Raw genomic sequence first — 21,350 nt, 5'->3', positions numbered from 1 at the left:
GTGGTCCTATTTGCCCATACAAGGACTGTTTGACTGCCAGTCACAGACTGGGTAACTGTCCCTTTGGGACTAGATTACTATTACCTAGTACAGTGGTACCTCAGGTTATAGACGCTTCAGGTTACAGACTCCACTAACCCAGAAATAGTACCTTGGCTTAAGAACTTTGCTTCAGGATGAGAACAGAAATCGTGTTCTGGTGGCCTGGCGGCAGCAGGAGGCCCTGTTAGCTAAAGTGGTGCTTCAGGTTAAGAACAGTTTCAGGTTAAGAACGGACCTCCGGAATGAATTAAGTACTTAAACCAAGGTACCACTGTAGTAGAAACTTCAGAAGATGTGAATTACTGCAGCCTATTTTCTACCGAATTATCAGACTAGTGCTCCAGCATCTTTACTGCTAGCAGAGAGCACAATGTTAGCTTCGACCTAAAGAGTCCTAAAGAGATTATATGCAACATACTCCATGGCTAAGGTTGCTGAGGCTAGATGCTGCAGAACACACATAGCTTGGGTAGCCTCTTACTCTCTTCCCTGGTAATGTCTAGTATAATCATTACATTGCAATTGACAGGCTACAAATAGCAGCTGGAGTAGAAAACTCACACTATAATGGCAGTATACCTTCTGGTTTGTATTACTAGGCATTACAGTGGTGCCTCGCAAGACGAAATTAATCCGTTCCGTGAGTCTCTTCGTCTTGCGGTTTTTTCGTCTTGCGAAGCATGGCTATTAGCGGCTTAGCGGCTATTAGCGGCTTAGCGGCTATTAACGGCTTAGCAGCTATTAACGGCTTAGCGGCTTTAAGAAAAAGGAAACGAACTCGCAAGACGTTTCGTCTTGCGAAGCAAGCCCATAGGGAAATTTGTCTTGCGGAACGACTCAAAAAACGGAAAACCCTTTCGTCTAGCGAGTTTTTCGTCTTGTGAGGCATTCGTCTTGCGGGGCACCACTGTACAGGGAAGATCATAAGAGGAAGCACAGGGTGACTACTTTTGGTGGCAGCCTTATGTATGCTTAGTGGCCTGTGGACTCTTCCTTAATACTACCATCTAGGCAGCATGTTCAAACAGCAAAAGCACACATGGATTGTATTTCCAGCAGAAACTTGCCAATATCAGCATGAACATCTGAACCATGGAACCATTGTAAAACCTTTATTTGAGTCCTGTTTTTTCCTTTGGGTGGGACAGGGTTGAGTTAGCCTGGCAGAAAGCAAAATGATTTAATGTCTTTTGTCTGATTTTATTCTATTCTATTTCATTCTGATCTAATGGAGATGAGTTTTCCTTTTTTAAAAAAGAAAATAAATCCTCTTATTTCTGCTCCTTCAAAGTGGATCAAGCTGAACATTTAAAGCAATCAATCAGTTTTCTGTGCTGAGTTTGCAAAAATGATGACGCTCCATGCTATCCTGGAGACATAACTGGATAACTGCTGGATTTCGTATTTTCAAAAATGAGGAATAGGTCATTGTGTGCTTCTTCAGCCACCATCTCTCGGTTTAACCTCAAACTTGCAAAGGACCTAGGAGGGCATAATCCAGTTAGGCTTTCTACTTTTTCCTACACTAATGTATTATTTATGGCAGGATAGGGAATATATGGCCCTTCAGATGCTGTTGGACTCCAATTCCTATCAGTCACAGACAGCTTGGCCAATGGTCAGGGATAATGGGAGTTGAAGTTCAACAACAGCTGGAGCACTAGATGTTTCCCATCCCTGGTGTAAATGATGGCCTGTTGTTGTTGTTTAGTTGTGTCGGACTCTTTGTGACCCCATGGACCAGAGCACGCCAGGCACTTCTGTCTTCCACTGCCTCCCGCAGTTTGGTCAAACTCATGCTGGTAGCTTCACGAACACTGTCCAACCATCTCGTCCTCTGCCGTCCCCTTCTCCTTGTGCCCTCCATCTTTCCCAACATCAGGGTCTTTTCCAGGGAGTCTTCTCTTTTCATGAGGTGGCCAAAGTATTGGAGCCTCAGCTTCACGATCTGTCCTTCCAGTGAGCACCCAGGGCTGATTTCCTTAAGAATGGATGTGTTTGATCTTCTTGCAGTCCATGGGACTCTCAAGAGTCTCCTCCAGCACCATAATTCAAAAGCATCAATTTTTCGGCGATCAGCCTTCTTTATGGTTCACAAAAAATTTACCCTCTGATTTCCCCGCATTCCCACATTTTAATATCCAGCCTGATGAATAGTTTTGGAAAACTCCAAAGTTTATTCACTATTCCACGACACTATTCCAAGAATCTTCACCCCCTCTCTGTTATCTGGACAAAGAACATTCTGTGTACAGTAAGTAACCAGATAGCCATATGCTGGGTCTCAATTTCACTATTTTACTACAAGTTCTGCACAACACAACACCAATATTGAGCTGAATCTGATGACTCAGTCATTCACATGGCAAACTGTGGGCATCTGGGGTCTGTATGAGGAACAAACTTAAATAAATAAATATATGGGAACTACTCAACTACTTTTTACTCTTTATTCATATGAAGGTTCTGGCCTGTTTTTAAATCCTATACATGTAGTTGTTGGGAAAGATGATTAAAAAGGGGGATCTTCTTTGTTTTCATTGTTTTGTGACAGATGCCTTTGGAAAACAACATGCCAACAGTAAAAACGACAAGCAGCTGTTTTAAAACTGCTCAGGGATTTCAAAAGAGGGGACCATCAGGAAGAGTCAGAAAATAAGCAGAAAGCAGGCTAGGTTGTCTTAAGCAAAAATGATTTAGATGCCCCGTGCTTCATTCTATCAGTGCACAAACACAGGCACACAATATGTGCTTCTTTACAAGACAATCTGCTTTTTTAAACAGCACAGAAAATATTGCGTACATGTAAACAAATGAAGCTATTTTGATATATGAAAAATGAAAAGGGGGCATGATAATCCATTGGGAAGAGGAAAGGATGATACAGGGTCTAGTGACCGCATTTCATTTAAACTCTCAAAGTAATGTGGATGGAGGTGCCTTTTTATTTTCTGTCAAAACTCCCTCTCTGTCTTGCTTCAGTTTTGGCTATTACCATCTACCAGAATCTCTATTCTACCTTAAAGAATCAAGGAATGTAGGGTAGCCACACTAGCATAGCTGTCAACGTTTCCCTTTTTTAAAGGGAAATTCCCTTATTCTGAATAGGATTCCTCGCAAGAAAAGGGAAAAGTTGACAGCTATGACACAGGAGCCAAAGAAATTACCATATATGGGCCCTAGTACTGAACAACAGATTCTCATGCCAAAACAAAGTGCAGACCCTCCAAGTGTCCCTATTTTCCAGGGACAGTCCCAGATTTACAGAAGCTGTCCGGGTTTCTGATTTGATCCTGGAATGTCCTGCTTTTCCTTAGGACGCTCCTATTTTCATTGGAGAAGTATTGGAGGATATGGACTTATCCGACCCCCACAAGCCATCTGAAGGCAGCCCTGTTATATTATGTTTTTATATATGTTGGAAGTCACCCAGAGTGGCTGGGACAACCCCAGTCAGATTGGCAGGGGATTATTATTATTATTATTATTATTATTATTATTATTATTATTATTGAATAGGATGTCCCTATTTATTGGAGAAAAGTTGGAGGGTATGAAAGTGTGCCTCTCAATATGCTCCTCAGCTTTAAAAACAGTTTACCACAATGACATGTGGAATCTGGATCCCTAACTAAGGACAATGTACAGTACAATCCTCTATATGTCTACTCAGAAATTAGTACCATTGAATTAATTAGGGCTTTCTCATCTCAGATAAGCTGGTATAGGATTGCAAGCTGAATGACTTAATTTTACTGAATAGAAGAAGCTACCAAAACCAAATACAAGAAAAAGTTGTAAATGATCAGTCTATAATAAATGATGGCCGAGGTTTAGAGGGGAAAACAATGCTTATTTATTATGCCCATATCCTGCAGACTGTATGGAAATAACAAAAAATATAATACCATATTGACTTTTGTACTTTAATATGCAAATATGTGGCCCTCTTGTCCCCATCCCCAGCCCACCACTGTATCAGATTATAGTATCAACATAATTTATGTTATTTCCCCTATTGGCTTCTGGGGAAGGCTCTGATGCAGTAGTCCTATAATTAAGATTAATTGGACGGGGATTTGTCACCACTAACCTCTTCCCAATAAGTGTCCGCCTTGATTTTATTGGTAATGCAAGAAGAAAAAGACAAATGTATTCTATTTATAATTTGCCAGCTTGGCACATAATTAGTCTATGTGTACTTTATCTAATCCATGCCTAGGAACCATACTAGAAAAAAGTAAGATGAAATCTAGAGGTTTAGGCAGAGTTCTTAAATGAGCCAGAGTCTCATAATACAGCTTTGTTGTGCTGGTTAAAGATTTATAGTAGAATGGTGATATGAATAAATGCATGAGCCCTTGCACATACGCTCAGAACTCATTCCCAATAAATGAAACTCGTGCTTCTTTTGCACTTCTTTATGCTTAGTTGTATAGTGGAACTGCAAAGCTGACTTGCCCTGACAATGAGGTAACTTGAGTTGCCTGGATTTGTCAAATACTGTATTACATTAAATTCCAGTAGCCTTACATGAGTCAGTTTTGTTCAGAGACCGATATGTCATTACTGATTTGGGCTTATTTGCTTGACCTTACCTAAACCTGTTGATGTGATTTCCATTTCATATATGTAGCTTCTAATGCAATTCCATCAAACCATCTGATTTCCACCCCGCAAGCCTCATGATCTTATTAAAGAACCTTGCTCTTTTCTTGTAATGTATGGATACTTTGTTCATACAACAGTCTTTTCAGGAGGGTCAGGTGGCCCTTCTGAACAATAGGTGGGCTGCTGGGGAAAATGTTGTTCAAAACTGGCCTTGGACCTTAAGGTCAGCTAACTTACAGAAGTTAGCAGGAGGAAAGTTTCTCATCTACAGCCTTTAGTGCCAAGGATCAGACAAAGGCTGTCCACCCCTCAGCAGTCTTTGATTGTTCAAGGTCTTGGTTGGAAGACAGCAACGCTAAAAGTGCCAAGCATATGCTTTCAGCATAATTGAACACTATAAAACTATATATATATATATATTTGGTTGGTAATCTGCAAAATGTAGTCGTTTATGCTCAGAGGGATTTGTGGATAACTGCTGGAAACCTGAAACTGGCATTCTTCTTTTTCCTAAAATTTGCAGTTATGCAAGTCAAAGTTTATGCTGAATACAGCCGTACTGTGAACCATTAAAATAATACAGTACAATTGCCCGCTTTTTAAGAAAGGAGGTTTTTTTAGATGAGGGGGTAGTGCCTAAGGAATACCTTTTATAGCTTTTATATCAACTTAATGGAATGCAGAAATGTGTGCAATAAAAATTTATAGTAGATCAAACATTTACAGTGAGCACAAACTATATACACATGAAATTGAGTACTAGTGAAATTGAACAGCAAAGCAGTTTACTATTCTAGGTTGCAAGTCTGCTCATTCTCCTCCCAGAAACCTCTCCTCCTCTAAACCAGACAATTCAGGTAGACACTGGGACAGACAGGAGGAGAAGAGGAATGTCTTCAAGAGTCTCCAGTGCATGTTTTGACGTGTTCTGGAAGTGTGTGATGCAATCTGTTTTGGGTTACTTGGGAGTATCTATAGATATTGTTTCAGGTGTGCGTGTTTGTCTGAGTGAGAACCTGTTCTGAGTAACTACGAACTGTCCACATCTCATGCTTGTGTTTTCCTCCAGGACATCAAAATATGTACATGAACATGGTTTGGGATAGCTGAGATCAACATTAGTATACACTTGCACATCTAGAGTAACACTAAAATCAAGACCATGTAGAATTATGTGATATATTAAGAATACTTGCATATCATAAGACATGGGTTCAAGGGCACAGGTGGTACTACCAAGCAGCCTCAAGTGATAATTCTTCTCTTTCCAGAAGTAAAGTAACAAATACTGCAGACTCTGAAATACTGTGATGCTGGTCCAATTCTCTGCCTTTACTTCATACCCTCCATGTGTCCTGATTTTCCAGAAACTGTCCCAGAATTTTGAAAGCCATCCTGGGTTCTGAAGTAGGGTTACCAGATGTCTCCGGTTCCTGGGGACAGTCCCCGGATTTGCGAATCTGTCCCTGGACAAATTCTGTCCCCGGAATGTCCCCAGATTTGCAAATCTGTCCTTGGGAAATGTGGCAGTGGCAGCCTCAGCAGCCCGGAGTCAGCCTGGTAGCACAGTTGGCTTTGGCTGGCTACAGGAGCTGCTCACTGCTGTGTGACGCCCACCATTTTTCCTCACTGGATGTCCCCATATGATGTGTCTTGTGTGCAACACATCATATGGGGACTTCCGGAGAGGAAAAATGGTGGGCACCACAACAGCGGGCAGCAAGCAGCTCCTGAAGCCAGCCAGAGCCAACTGCACAACTAGGCTGGCTCCAGGCTGCCGACTGCTGTTGCTGCCACCACTGCCGAAGGGGAACCGGGGATGTCCGGCGGTACAGATCTCCTGCTCCCTGCCCCCTTTGTTTTGACTGATTGGGGGAGGCTCAGGAGTCGTGGGAAGGCGGCTGTTGTCGAGTTTTTAAAAAACTCTGCACATTTATGTTTCACAGGGTGCGAAAGAAGAGCTTTGCACCTTTATACAACATGTGGGTGGTGCTGTAGTCTAAATCACAGAGCCTAGGGCTTGCTGATCAGAAGGTTGGCAGTTCGAATCCCTGCAACGGGGTGAGCTCCCATTGCTCGGTCCCAGTTCCTGCCAACCTAGCAGTTCGAAAGCACATCAAAGTGCAAGTAGATAAATAGGTTCCACTCTGGCAGGAAGGTAAACAGCATTTCTGTGCACTGCTCTGGTTTGTCAGAAGTGGCTTAGTCATGCTGGCCACATGACCCGGAAGCTGTACGCTGGCTCCCTCGGCCAGTAAAGCGAGATGAGTGCCACAACCCCAGAGTCGTCCGTGACTGGACTTAACAGTCGGGGTCCCTTTAGCCTTTACCTTTACCACATGCATGTGTGCTTGGGCCCAGGGTCTTTTGCCTCACCATCCCCACTACTGACTCCCTGTTGCTACTCAGCTAAAAAAAAAAAAAATGTCCCCGGATTCATTGAAAAAAATCTGGTAACCATATTCTGATGTCATCACAGAATTCCCCTATTTCCTCTGCCAGTGCTGTCACAAGACCACCCTGGGCAGGAAGAAAGGTGGAGCAGAGCACAAGAAGTCTTGATTATTATTTTTTAATGCTATGTGCGTCTGTATATAATCTTGCCCCTTTCTAAAAATTATTTATTGTTGTATGATTGTAAATCTACCAAAGAATAAGATAAAACAAAACTAGGATAAAGGGGCTTTTTCAAAATGGTGGAGGGCATATGTGCTGTGTCCCACTGGTGTAGCGGTGGTGGCGGCACTCACCCTTCTTCTGAAAGAAAATGCTCTGCAATGAGGATAGGGGGACAAAAATGGGGAGTCAGGGAGGGTCAGTTGTGGGGAGGGGAGTAAGAAATGAACCCATTTTCATCTGAGGTATGTTGGAGGCTATGCTACCCTCAATGTTTGGAAAAGGAAAGAGAAAGTTCAAATGTTGAAGATTATGGATAGATCAAATATGCCAAGTGATATCCAGGTTTAAGAATCTCAGGAAAAAAAACAGTTTCATTCCAGACTGAGGAAAGGAAAGTGCTGTGAAGTTTTACTTCCTACTTCCTTTGCTTCTATCAAAGCAAATGTACACCTTAGTCCTTCATTAGGACAAAGAGTCATGTGGTCTAGAAGCAAATTCTTTGCTGCCCTTTTTTGTGGGAACATAGTGTCAATGCAAGCCTATAGGACAAGGTGATTAACCTTTCTCATGTTACTATCATGTTTTCCTGATGAGATTCGAAGCAACCTCTCTCTGGAGCCAATCCACCCACCCCCTCTCCCACATATTTTTCCTTCAGTGGCCATAATGACTAAGACTAGTGGTGCACAGGTCATTTGGTCAGACAAAGCAATATTTCAGCTCTTCTCTTTGCTATTTCCAGTGATAACATCTGTGATCAGTTTAAAAGACTGGAATGAAAAACAGTGGCTGCCATCATTTTCTTTGTCTATGTAAATTCATTTTTTATTATATTCCACACCACTCAAAACCAGTCCCCTAGCTATTCGTAATGTAACATAGCTGATATTCTGGCTATAAACTATAAACTAATATCAGAAGTCTGTCTATAAGATAAAGTACACACTTCAATGATTACTTGGCAGAAGAGAAGGAGAATCCACTGACATTCAAAGATATATTTAAATACTGTCAAATGGGACTGACACGTACCTGTATTGCAGAAGCAGAGAGGTTTCACAAGTGGTACAATTTATAATTTATATCTTGTGCTAAGCATTCTGGGAGGATAGTGAACTTTAAGTGGGGAACTAATAATGTTTGCTGCTTAAATATAATGCCTTCTCTACCCTTTTTGGTCAGACCTATAAGGTATCAACATTTTGTAAAGAATCACCTTTAAAGAAAACATGCACATATCCAAATTAATATGCCTTGAGGTTCTCAACTTTCTATTCTTATTTCTTCCTAAATATAATCAATTATAGTTAATTATAAAGTATGCTGCTGGCCAATTTCATTTCATGTCTCTAGGGCTTGCATGTGAATTTTGTGACACCCCATTAAAATAAATGGCACTTTGCAATGCCTTTCCTTCAGCCATGGGTGAAACATCTTCAATGATTTGCTTCAGGCATCTTGGAAAGATTTATCTTCTGGAGGAGACTTTTGCTGATCTGTAAGTGTCTTAACTGATTTTTTTTTTGGGGGGGGGCAGGAATTGCCCACAAATGATTATGATTGTGAATTTGTTATTTTAAAACAACAACAACAACACAACATTGATAATAATAAACTGCACTCATATGGGGAAATTTTAAAGTCGTTTTGTTCCTATTCAAGGATAGTTGACATCCATCTGACTTGGGAGACAATGGAGGGGTAAGCCTTTGGGGAGGCGAAGTCAAACTGTTGGAAGGTTACAGCACCTGCTGTTGCTGTAGAGATTATTACAGGAAAGACATGTTTTGTTGCAGCTGGGGCAGATGAAGGTGTCTGGCTGTGCTGTTGCACCATGGCGTTTCTTACCTCTTATTTGTCTTCTGACTAATAGCTCTACTCAATTCCAGCCTGAGTGCCAACACAAAACACTGAAGCCAAGCACAGGGAGCTGCTTTATATTGAGTCAAGCCATCTGAGTTCGTCTAGCTCACCAACTTGAATAAAATATGGGAGGGGGGTTTAAGCCCTGCCCCACACAATCGATCACAAGACACAGCGCATGGACACCATTTGAATGGCAATTGAATGGGGGGGGCGGGTTGGCCCTCTCAAATATTTTATGGGTGGGGGCTGAAGGGACCTTGGCCCCTAGGAGTTGTCTCCTATGTGACTCACTATTGTCTGGATTAATTGACAGTGGCTTTCTAAGGTTTTAGACAGGAGTCTCTCCCAATCTGACCTAGAGGTTCCTGGGACCTTCTACATGTAAAGTGTAGGCTCTCCAATATGAATACCTGTCAGGGGTCCATGTTCCCGTCTTCCTACAGAAGATACTGAACCTTCGACCCTTACGTCTCTTGTTTTGCTTCCTGTCCAGCAGCCCTCCCTTTCACCAACTCTACAGACTTATTGGATCAGCTCCAACCTCTTCCTGTTCTGAAAGCCTCTGTGTCTGTTTGCACCTGTTTGAGCGTCCTGAGAGCTTTGGCTGTGTTCCAGCCCATTTTCAGTTGTTCCCTTGACAACCAGCCGTTCAAGGTCAGAGGGAGTTGGCATAGGCAGCTGTAACCCCTGCCCAGCCTGCATCAAATCTGAACCTTTCTGTTTCTGCCCATATTCTGCAACTGGCTGTAAAGTTCCACTTGGAACTGGCTCATTCCTGACAATATCATAAAAAGGACTTCAGCACCTGAAACGTATATAAGCCTCCTTGAGAAGAATTTTATAGCAACATAGGGACAATCCAGCAACAGGCTGGCATGACCAAAAATGACATTTCCCCTTAATCAGCAATGCCCCTCTGCTACAGCAAAGCAACAGGGAAGCTATGAGTAGAGTCCTCAACTACTTCAATTTTGGGACCTGGTGGGAAAGTCTCAATAAAGACTGGATAAATTCTAACGTCTGCATAAGCAGGACAAATGCTCAATTAACAGGCAATCTGGAGGAGCCCCTAAAGTTTAAGCTTTTTTTCAGGTTTAGCTAAGAATGGAAACACAAATTAATACGCCAGATTATTGTTTATCAATTCCCTATCACAAAAACTAGGCACCTTAATTATTTCTGAATGTCATACATTTTGCAGTGGAGATTTATTATTATTATTATTATTATTATTATTATTATTATTATTATTATTATTAGCAACATACCATCTTTTTATAGCTACTTATCATGCCATTAAATGAAAATGGAACCTAAGGAGGCAAAACCAAACAAACGCACCCACCCTAAAATGTCCCTACTACTTACCCCTGTTTATTTCACGGACTCCTGATTGTAAAATAAACTTCTAGAAAACTTTTCTGGCCCTGCCTTGTTAATAATGTCCTTATAGGTGGCCAGAATAAATTCAATTACTTTCCAGAGGTTTATAGCCTAGATGCTGCGTTTTAAAAAAGTTTCTAAAAATTGAAATAAAATAAACTGAAATGGAATGCCTATATTCTATTGTAGCCATAAACATTTTCATAAAATGAATGGTGAATAGAAGCTTTGCAAAGTTAAAAGCAATTTTCAAAAGGGCAATGCCACAGTGTACACTTTAACAACACTATTAATATGAATAATGGATTCAGCCTGAAATCATATGCAGGGCAAAGTGGGTGAGGCGATGACCTCCAGAAACTGTGTCAAGTGCATTGCTCAGGTAATGCCCTTGGATGCTGTGGAGTCCATTTTATCACTAATCAGCATAATTAATGGGAATTAATACCACGTAAAGAAGGCAAAGTTTAATGTTTTTTCCAGCATGACAAGTAGAGACAAAGACAAAGTCAGAGAGTAGGCTGTATGCCAGGGGACAAAATGACTATTTCAATTGGTACTTTATGTTTTCAATTTTTAAAAAGCTTTTACAGATTGAATCATCTGCTTTGGTCATGTGAGTTTCTCCATTACGCTTCTGAAATTTGCAAGGCAAGTTACTGCAATCAGGAAATAAAAGCACATTTTTTTTACCAACGTTTGAGAAGAAGAGATATATCAAATTGAGTCGCAAGTACTTTCAAGAACTGATGTATAGCATGTCTGGATTGGGCTCTCAAGTATATCTTTGTATTTTTAATCACTCACTAAGATTGTGAAGCCTATGGTTGGTTGATGAGGTACTTTTGGGAAATCAATAAATTAGAAATTCATGTGAGACCTTTATGTATTTTCCTCACCCCACCCCACTTAAGTTTAGGCAGTCAGCAATGACAGTGAGTGTCTTTACAACTGTGGCACCCTGCCTTTGGAATGCTCATATGTACTGTATCTATGAATACTTTCCTGAGGCAGCACACTTGGTGCCTTATTTTTAGCAAATGTGTGGAAATATTTGTACTTGTCCACCTTCTTCTTTTTAGACAATGCTAGTATGATACTGCCTTTGGTTGAGCTCAAAAAGTTTACCTGCAATTTTATTCACCAATATACTGTCTTTTAAATTTATATTATGGAGATTATTTTAATATTATTTTCATTTCAAATTGCCGTGAAAACTTGTTCAGTTATAACCTGGGATTCTGAGGGGACATGCAGACATGAAAAGGATTATGCTATCAATCCACTTCTTTATATTTATCTTTATCATCTTTATCTTTATCCCATGTTGATGGCCTTTCAGCTGATTCCCTGGTGGCCCGCTGGACTGTGGAGTTAACCAGGGCTATTGACTGTTTGGCTCCAAAGCAGCCTCTCAGATTGCATGGAGCCCGGACAGCCCCATGGTTTTCCATGGATCTGAGGGCAATGAAACAATCGCTGAGATGGCTAGAGCGCCGGTGGCGGATAACTCATTCTGAAGCTGACCGGACATGGGTTAGAGCTCAATGTCGAGCGTACCAAGTGGCGGTATCAACGGCGAAGAAGACTTTCTTCACCGCCTCTATTGCATCTGCAGAAAACAGCAGCAGGAGACTCTTTCAGGTGGTTTGCAATTCAGCAGAACCACCTGCTCCACCGGGGCTCAGTACGGGCCACATGATCTCCTGCAATGATTTTGCAAAGATTTTGCAGATAAAGTCACTCAGATTCGGGAAGAGGTAGACTCCACCATGGGAGCAGGGCCAGGGCCGGAGAGTGCTAGAGTCCTGTCTAGCCAAGTTGCGTGGGATCAATTCCAATCTGTTATCTCTGAGGATGTGGACAGGCTGCTTGGACGAGTGAAACCAACCACCTGTCTCCTTGATCCTTGCCCATCCTGGCTTATAAAAGCTAGCTGCGAGGGGCTGGGCAATGGGCTTCGCGGGGTGGTGAATGCTTCTCCCTGTGAGGGAGCCTTCCCAGATCCACTGAAAGAGGCGGTTATCAAATTGCTTCTTAAAAAAACATCTTTAGATGCGGCCAATACGGCCAACTATTGCCCAGTCTCAAATATTCCATTCTTCGGCAAGGTGATTGAGCGAGTGGTTGCTGAACAACTCTAGGCACGCCTGGAAGAAGCAGACCATTTGGATCCTTTCAGTTGGGATTCAGGCCTTATCACAGGACTGCCTTGGTCGCAGTGATTAATGATCTCCGGCGGGCTAGGGACAAAGGTGAGAGCTGTTTCCTAGTTCTGCTGGATCTCTCAGCGGCTTTTGATACCATCAACCATAACATCCTTCTGGACCGTCTAGAGGGGCTGGGAGCTGGGGCACTGTTATACAGTGGTTCCGCTCCTTTCTCCTGGGCCACATTCAGAAAGTGGTGGTAGGCGATGAGTGTTCAGACCCCTTGGTCTCTCTTGTGGGGTACCTCAGGGTTCTGTCCTCTCCCTCATGCTTTTCAACATCTACATGCAGCTGCTGGGAGAGATCATTGGGGGATTTGGGCTGGGTGTTCACCAGTATGTGGATGATACCCAGCTCTACCTCTCTTTTAAATCAGAACCAGTAAAGGCGGTGAAGGTCCTGTGTGAGTGTCTGGAGGCGGTTGGAGGATGGATGGCGGCTAACAGATTGAGGTTGAATCCTGACAAGACAGAGGTACTATTTTTGGGGGATAGGAGCCGGGCAGGTGTGGAGGACTCCCTGGTCCTGAATGGGGTAACTGTGCCCCTGAAGGACTAGGTGTGCAGCCTGGGAGTCATTTTGGATTCACAGCTGTCCATGGAGACGCAGGTCAATTCTGTATCCAGGGCAGGTGTTTACCAGCTCTATCTGATATGCAGGCTGAGATCCTATCTGCCCGCGGACTGTCTCACCAGAGTGGTGCATGCTCTAGTTATCTCTCGCTTGGATTACTGCAAAGTGCTCTATGTGGGGCTACTTTTGAAGGTGACCCAGAAACTACAACTATTCCAGAATGTGGCAGCTAGACTGGTGACTGGGAGCAGCTGCTGAGACCACATAACACCGGTGTTGAAAGACCTACATTGGCTCCCAGTACGTTTCTGAGCACAATTCAAAGTGTTGGTGCTGACCTTTAAAGCCCTAAACAGCCTTGGCCCAGTATACCTGAAGGAGCATCTCCACCCCCATCTGCCCAGACACTGAAGTCCAGTGCTGAGGACCTTCTGGCGGTTCCCTTGCTGTGAGAAGCCGTGTTACAGGGAACCAGGCAGAGGGCCTTCTTGGTAGTGGCACCCACCCTGTGGAATGCTCTCCGACCAGATGTCGAAGAGAAAAACAACTAGCAGACTTTTAGAAGTCACCTGAAGGCAGCCCTGTTTAGGAGAGTTTTTAATGTTTAACAGACTATTATATTTTAATATTTTGTTGGAAGCTGCCCAGAGTGGTTGGGGAAACCCAGCCAGATGGGCAGGTTGTTGTTGTTGTTGTTGTTGTTGTTGTTGTTGTTGTCATCCCATAAAAATTGAGATGTCTGGGAATAATCTTGGATGCATATTTCCAGCATATGCGCACACAGGGGCTGCAGAGGGCAGGGGAAGAAACTGGAAGTACAGTTGTGCAAGTAGATTTTTGTTACAGAAGTGTGCAGACATCAGTGGGTGTCATCCATAAATGATGAGATGGAATGTATTCAGAAATGCAAAGCACAGGTACAATGCAACTAGTATCATATTAATGGTAAAAGTATAATTCCTTCAGTCCTTTCATTTGGTCCATTTCACACTTCCTTGTGACAGACGTATTTGCCTTCTTTAGTGTTTGTCGTAGGCACACATTTGCTGTAGCTGTTACCTCCACCTTCTGATATTAAAATTACATTGCCAAATAATTTTTTGTCCTCATTATCTTTGGTTTTCTCTCTCTCTCTCTCTCTCTCTCTCTCTCTCTCTCTCTCTCTCTCTCTGTGTGTGTGTGTGTGTGTGAGAGAGAGAGAGAGAGAGAGAGAGAGAGAGAGAGAGAGACGGGAATAATTTCTCTTCAGAAACCATAACTTGCCTTACAGGGTTTTTGTATAGTTTGAAGAGGGGGTGGGGGGGAAACAGGCATTACTCTTCTCAGACTGACAGAAAATCTGCCAGCAGCCACCTGGATGCAAAATGAATCAATTTGTATACTCAATCAGGTACAACAGGAGAAAGCGTTTGGAACATAACATAAATTGTTAGAGAAAATAATAAGGGCTGTCATTGCCTCGCCTCCTCACTTCCCTAATTCCCTGCCCATCTGCATACAACCACAGATTCATTGTCGCCAGCAGTGGAATAATGTACCTCAAAGTAATACCACATTGTCCCCGAATGAATTTGGTTTTTTGAGATCAGCCGGAGACAGAAAAGTGGCCTGTCTGCATGCATTTCCTACTTTCTCATTTGCCATCCAATTTCTCTCTCTCTCTCTCTCTCTCTCTCTCTCTCTCTCTCTCTCTGTGTGTGTGTGTGTGTGAGAGAGAGAGAGAGAGAGAGAGAGAGAGAGAGAGAGAGAGAGAGAGAGAGTCTGTGTCAGGCAAAGGGAGGAGCTGTATCCCTTGGCTCCTACCTCCTACCTTAGTCTGGAAATAGATGCTGCTCTTCCTCCCCTCCTACACCAGAAAGGATTTTGGATTGGCATGAATCCTTCCCCCAGACTCTGAAGAGGTTTACAAGGGTTCTTTATAGAATGCAATAAAAACAAACAGATCCTTAAATTTTAACAAGAGATCCTAGGGGCAAGAAACTTTTTTTTTTTAAGTCCTCTTGGAAATTCATCAGCATGTTCGTATGAATTTCTCTTAATATATACATATTTGTATGCAGTTTTGCCTAACATACACATTTCTGAAAAGCACTTTCCCTTTAAAGAATCCATCTATAATGATGATGATGATGATGATGATGATGATGATGATGATAATTTATTTCTACCCTGCCCATCTGGCTGGGTATCCCCAGCCATTCTGGGCAGCTTTCAACAGAACTTTAAAAGCAGAATAAGATTTCAAACATTAAAAACTTCCCTAAACAGGACTGCCTTCAGATGTCTTCTAAAAGTCAGGTAGTTGTTTATTTCCTTGATATCTGATGGGAGAGCGTTCCACAGGACAGGCACCACTACTGAGAAGGCCCTCTGCCTGGTTCCCTGTAGCCTCACTTGTCGCAGGGAGGGAACCACCAGAAGGCCCTCGGAGGTGGACATCAGTGTCCGGGCAGAACGATGGGGGTGGAGACGCTCCTTCGGGTATACTGGACTGAGGCCGTTTAGGGCTTTAAAGGTCAGCAGCAACACTTTGAATTGTGCTCGGAAACGCAGTGGGAGAAATAACATCTCTGTATGTTATTTCACTAAGATATGAAATTATACACACACCATACACTAACGTATACATTTTTGTGCACGTTACTTGTTTGTAGAACTGCCAGGACAGAATTTCGAATGATGGTTGTGTTTTGGTTCACAAATTAGGTAATTAATTAATTTCCTTCCCATCTCTACCTCTAAAAAGCTTTTCTGGTGTCCGTGCTAGGGGGGCACCTTCTTATGTTAGCCTAGATCATGGGCCGGCAACATTTTTTGAGGCCGGGCCGGTCCACTCCCTGAGAGACCTCTCGGTGGGCTGGAGCGTGCGCACCCATGTCTGAATTCAAGCTATTTCCTGTGCTCTTCCGGGTCGGAAGCACGGAATCCCCACGCCGATCCTCTCCTTTCTCTGTACCACAAGTGGAAAGGCTCAGTTCTGGGATAATAATGCAGCCCATCAGCCTTCTATCTGGCTTCCTCTCCCCAGGCCACACCTCTCACTGCCTGCTTTACACCCTGAGTGTTATTACCCAGCTGAAATATATACCGGAACTCTGATAATGCACCCTGCTTGTCTAGAGAGGAGTATGCAAGTGTGTGTACAAACTAGCCTACAGTAAAAATATAAACTTTACATCCCTTGTTTCACACACTTTTGCTTCTGGCTTTACTCACCACTGCTATGTGGCCCTCTAAAGCTTCCTCGGAAAGGAATGTGCCCCTCAGCTGAAAAGGGATCCTTGACCTGCTCTATCAAGTGCCTTCCCAAATAGCAGAAGTTTTATAAAGCAGAGTGAGATGTCCGCAATGTGGGCACCTCCTGGTGATTTGAGGGCTGGCTTGGTGACCCTGACTTCTTCCCAGTCATAGTGCCTTATTGCTTTCCTCACTGGCTTGCTTATATAGTTGAGCTAGCAGCATGTTCCATGTAGCAGATCCATATTCCTCTTTGCTATGGCTTGGGATATCACAGTGCATTAATGACTTGACTAAATATACCCATCTTAAATTACCAAGATAATAAATAGACATGGAAGATCTGCAAGTTCTGTCTGTCCCCCTCCCCCTCCATGTGTGAGTTCAGAGCAAAGATGTTTATCGCTCTGTTGAATTGCTTAGCAACAGCAGGTAAAGAAATTGAAGAAGGAAAAGCTAATAAGTTATAATTTATATGTGAAAAGATTGCAGGAAGCTAGTAGCACACTTCTGGCGCAGTTAAGGGTTCATGCTGAGAATTCCATTCTCCCCTGGCAGCGGTTTCAAAACAATGCAATCTACAATGTTTCTAATATGTAAATTGAGCAGTGACTGGTCAAATAGTCTTCTGCTTGGTGATTTGTTGCTCTTTTGCATATTAGCCTTCCGAGGAACTTTTGTAAATTGCCCCAACGCTGAAAACAAGCAATGTGTACAGCTTCTTAATGAATTTATAGTGCAGAATCAATCTTACTAGAGCCAAATACGTTAAGAGGAAGGCAAATTTTGGAGTAGTAGCCTAATGCATTTTTTTGCAGCCACCTGTCCCCCTCAAAAACCAAAAACCTCCTCCACCAAAACCCGAAACACCAGGAGATGGGAGAAATAATGCTTTTTTCAGAATTCATTAATCAAATTCAAACGTTCATTTGCTTTGACAAATAATCAATTGCAATTCTATGGCTCTGGAGAATTTCCAACTGAATGATTTAATATGGTTCAGTGAATCTGATTTTGTAAATTTGATCCAAAAATATTTAATTAAAATCAGCCACTTTTCTTCCATTGCTGTAGCACAGACACGACACAGCCAACCAATCACATATAAAACCTTTCCAGCTGGGATTTAAGATTGTCTGTTCAAAGATTCAGTTCACTTGAAAGATTCTTCTAACAGCATGAACTATAATGAAGTTAGGCATAAGTACCTGGATTTAAAAAGATTTGTTCCCACTAGTACCTCAGCTTGTGTTGCGTATATGTGGATGTTCAAAGAATTATTGTGTAGAATCCGTATCAGCAATTTATGTCATTTAAACCCTCTGAGACAAATTTGAAACTTGGAGTTTAATGTTCAAATGCGTAAAAGCACTGGTCATGTCTTTATGACAGAAGTTCACATGGTCTTGTATCTAAAGGGATTCTGTGATTTTGATAAAAGGAATTCAATTACTCCCTATAGATTTTTGGGCTCATGCTTCTTGATATTCCATCCATTAAACTGTATTTCAGCAATTTCTGGATTGATCCTATCACTCTGTGGGGAGAGTCAACAGACACATCATAACATGGTTTTCTAGGTGTCCCGTCTGTTATATTTCCACTTGCCCATTTGCATCTATTGAACCACAATCAATCAAATCAAAAATATGATGAATTAAAGGACCACACACCATAGCTGTCAAGTGTCCCTTATTTGAAGGGACAGTCCCTTATTCCAGCACCATGTCCCGCTGCTGTCCCTTATTGATGGATGTCCCTAAATGTCCCTTAAATGATGTCCCTTAAATTTCAAAGGAAGCAGCTCCTCTCCCTCCCTCCCTGCCAGCCAGGGAGGAGGGAGGCTCCAACTGTGTTGCTTGGTTGTGTTGCTCACCCAATAAGAAGTCTAAGAACGACTGGGAGGGTGGAGCTTGCATGCCTTGTGTGTGGCTAGTTAATGCAAGCTGAGGGGTTTTTTGAATGCTGGACGCCATTTTGTTGCACGTGCTGCTGCAAACTTTGCAGTACAAAGCCAGGCCGGGGAGCCATTCTAAGTTGAGGCTGCATAGGCCTTGTGGTGCATGTGATTCAGATTCTATTCAGTTGAACCTCTGGTTACAAAGTTGGTTGGACAGTGTTCTCGAAGCTACCCAGCATGAGTTTGACCAGACCAGGTGAGGCTGCAGGTCCCTTATTTTGGCTGCTGGTCCCTTATTTTCAAGGCTGCTGGTCCCTTATTTTCAAATCTGTAAGTTGACAGCTACGCCACACACTCAGATATGCCTTTGCAGTCTTATTCACTCAGTACAGCCAACCCATTCATACATTATAGCATTTGTCCTTCTATAAAAATATTATTTAGAAAAATGGATCCCAATAATTACTACAAATTATTTACCTGCAGCCACTGCGACTGGTCACTATGCCCCGATGTCCAGGCATTCACTTTGCCTTGTTTGTCCAGACGAGCTTTTCTAGGTTCCCATGTAAACATATCCATATTGAGTGTTCTGAAGACACTGGAAGCAGTAATCTGATAATCCTGTATATGTCCTGATTTCATCCCCAGAGGTTCAGAGCAACCTACAGAATTTAAATAAGTTATTTGAGGATATCTATTTAGGCAGTCTATAAATCCAGATGTTGCTTCTCTTATACATATTTATTCAAAGTGTACAAATCTTACTGTCAGCAATTTGGAAACCTTAACAATCATTTAAAACTGTAGTTCAACAATGCATGGGTAAATACTACTTAAGAGCATTTGAAAGCGCATTTGAAAACTTTTTATTTTTTTTACATACACATTATAAAATGGTAAAGTGGTTGTATGTTTAGCTTTTTGCTTTAGGCAGAATTTGGTGGCATTCCAAGGCATCCCTGGAAATGACTGGATATGAAGAATTAATTTCAGATTGTATAAATAGCAAACAGCTTGTCTAAACCACTTAGCCAAGGCAATTGTCAGCCAGTAGTCATAGTTCATACTGCAGTGCTATATTAAATTTTCCATTAATTTGTTAGTTGATGAACAGTATTAGTATCCATCAGCAAATGATTTAACAGATTTACAGCCTCCCCATTCTAATGTCAAAATCTGGAAAATAAAGCAAGTTATATTTATCTACTATGGGTATTCATCTGTTACCATGATACTCTTTTGCCATGCTACCTACCCATTAAGGAAAAGTTATTTTCCAGTGTACTGTACTTATACCACTCTGCATTCTTTCATAAATCCCATGTCTCTATTTTTCTCAAAGCATCTAAACTTTTGATCACGTATATTTAGTTAGAAATGGCATTTTTCAACAGGATTGTGCAGATTATAGATATTATACCAAAAGAAAGAAAGCCACAGGGAGTCATCTGTTACAGCAGTCTTGCCAACTCACTATCATGTCTCCCTCTGCAAGCAGATGTTCTTTGAAGGTTTTTGCATCTTGATCTGACCTTGACCTGACCACTAGTTGGAGACCTCTAGTGGAATGATAGCACAGTGTGATGATCACTATAGAACTGACTTCTTTTAATGCCTTTATAAAACACTCTAACGGAACCCAAGGATTTGTTGCTCCAGTTTTTATCTCTTGATACCTTTTTTTTAAAACTTGAAATTCAGAGTCTTGCATTATGCACCAGCCAAACATGGTTGTGCGCACTGTCCTGTTTCTTAATGCACAGCTGTAATTAGTTGGGGGCAGAAGTGGTGGGATTTTATGGTTTTATGTTTTCATTCTTGTATGCTCTGTTTTATATGTGTTTTATGTAACCTAAGTAACTTGTGATATCTGACAACTGACAAATGCAAATGATAAAATATGAACAAACAAATATACGTATGCAATTCTAACGTTCTACAACAGGAAGCTGTTTTTAATACATACTAGATTATGTGTTTATGTATTGTATTATAGTTTTTGATATGGTGATAATAAAATTAACTGCAGCTGTTACTTATTTCAAATATTTATATTCTACCCATCATCTGAAGATCCAAGAGCTGAAACACATACTAACTATAAACATTACATTGTTGTAGTTTATGCTCTGGAGATTTGGAGCAAGCAGAACTGAATCAAAATTCTTTTCATGCATCAGACTAGTTGATAGAACCTTGCACCGGAAATGGGCATACCAGTCAAGGAAGCTGGCAGCAATGAGTAATAGGTCAGAATGGTTAAGCTGATACTTTCCAATCCCTATCTGTTCTATTTAATTTATTGGTTAATTGAAAGATTTTTAAACTGGGTAGACAGTTTGAAAACTGGGTAGACAGTTTGAAAACTATGAAAACATAGTTGGACTCTAGCTGGTCTCAGTTCCAGCCAGGGTGGGAAATCGTCAAGGATGATGGGAGTTGTACTCCAGCATCATCTGAAGGTTGACAGGTAGACCATCGATTACTTGTTGATCTAAGCAAGTATAAGGCCTGTTCCTGTGGATTATCAGCCACCATTTCTTGCAATCCCTGTTTGAATGCTGAGCAACACTCAATTCTTTGGTTCCTTATCAATGACCCTTGGGTTTGTCAAAACTCTGACTGACTTGTCAAAATTCTGATTTGATCTATTGCTGGGAAATCGGGTCCTCACTTAAAAATGGCACGTCTTGCGGTGAGACCTGGACAACCGACACCCTGCATTGTGGGTGGGTACAACTGGTAAGCCACAACACCCGATTGGTAGATCCCTCAAAGCTGGGTACAATCTGGCCAATGGGACGCAGTTCAAACAGTTTGAGGGACCTATTTATGGCCATGCACGTGACCTAGAGCTTCCTCTTTCAGCGCGTGCATTCGGAACACCCGTCCACCTCTCCCTACTT

General features: G+C 42.0%; 1 protein-coding gene across 1 annotated transcript in view; it reads right to left on the bottom strand.

Annotated features, from left to right (window-relative positions):
- EDIL3 (EGF like and discoidin domains 3) overlaps positions 1-21,350 on the bottom strand; it is a 235,807-nt gene that overhangs the window by 32,641 nt on the left and 181,816 nt on the right. Inside the window, exon 9 of the mRNA XM_028748436.2 lies at positions 18,922-19,106. Within this exon, the coding sequence (XP_028604269.1) occupies positions 18,922-19,106 (185 nt within the window). The remainder of the gene's footprint in view (positions 1-18,921; positions 19,107-21,350) is intronic.

Source organism: Podarcis muralis, chromosome 11 (genome assembly GCF_964188315.1).
Source record: "Podarcis muralis chromosome 11, rPodMur119.hap1.1, whole genome shotgun sequence".
Taxonomy (NCBI): Eukaryota; Metazoa; Chordata; class Lepidosauria; order Squamata; family Lacertidae; genus Podarcis; species Podarcis muralis.
The sequence above is the reverse complement of the archived record's forward strand: the minus strand, read 5'-3'. Positions and strand labels throughout refer to the sequence as shown.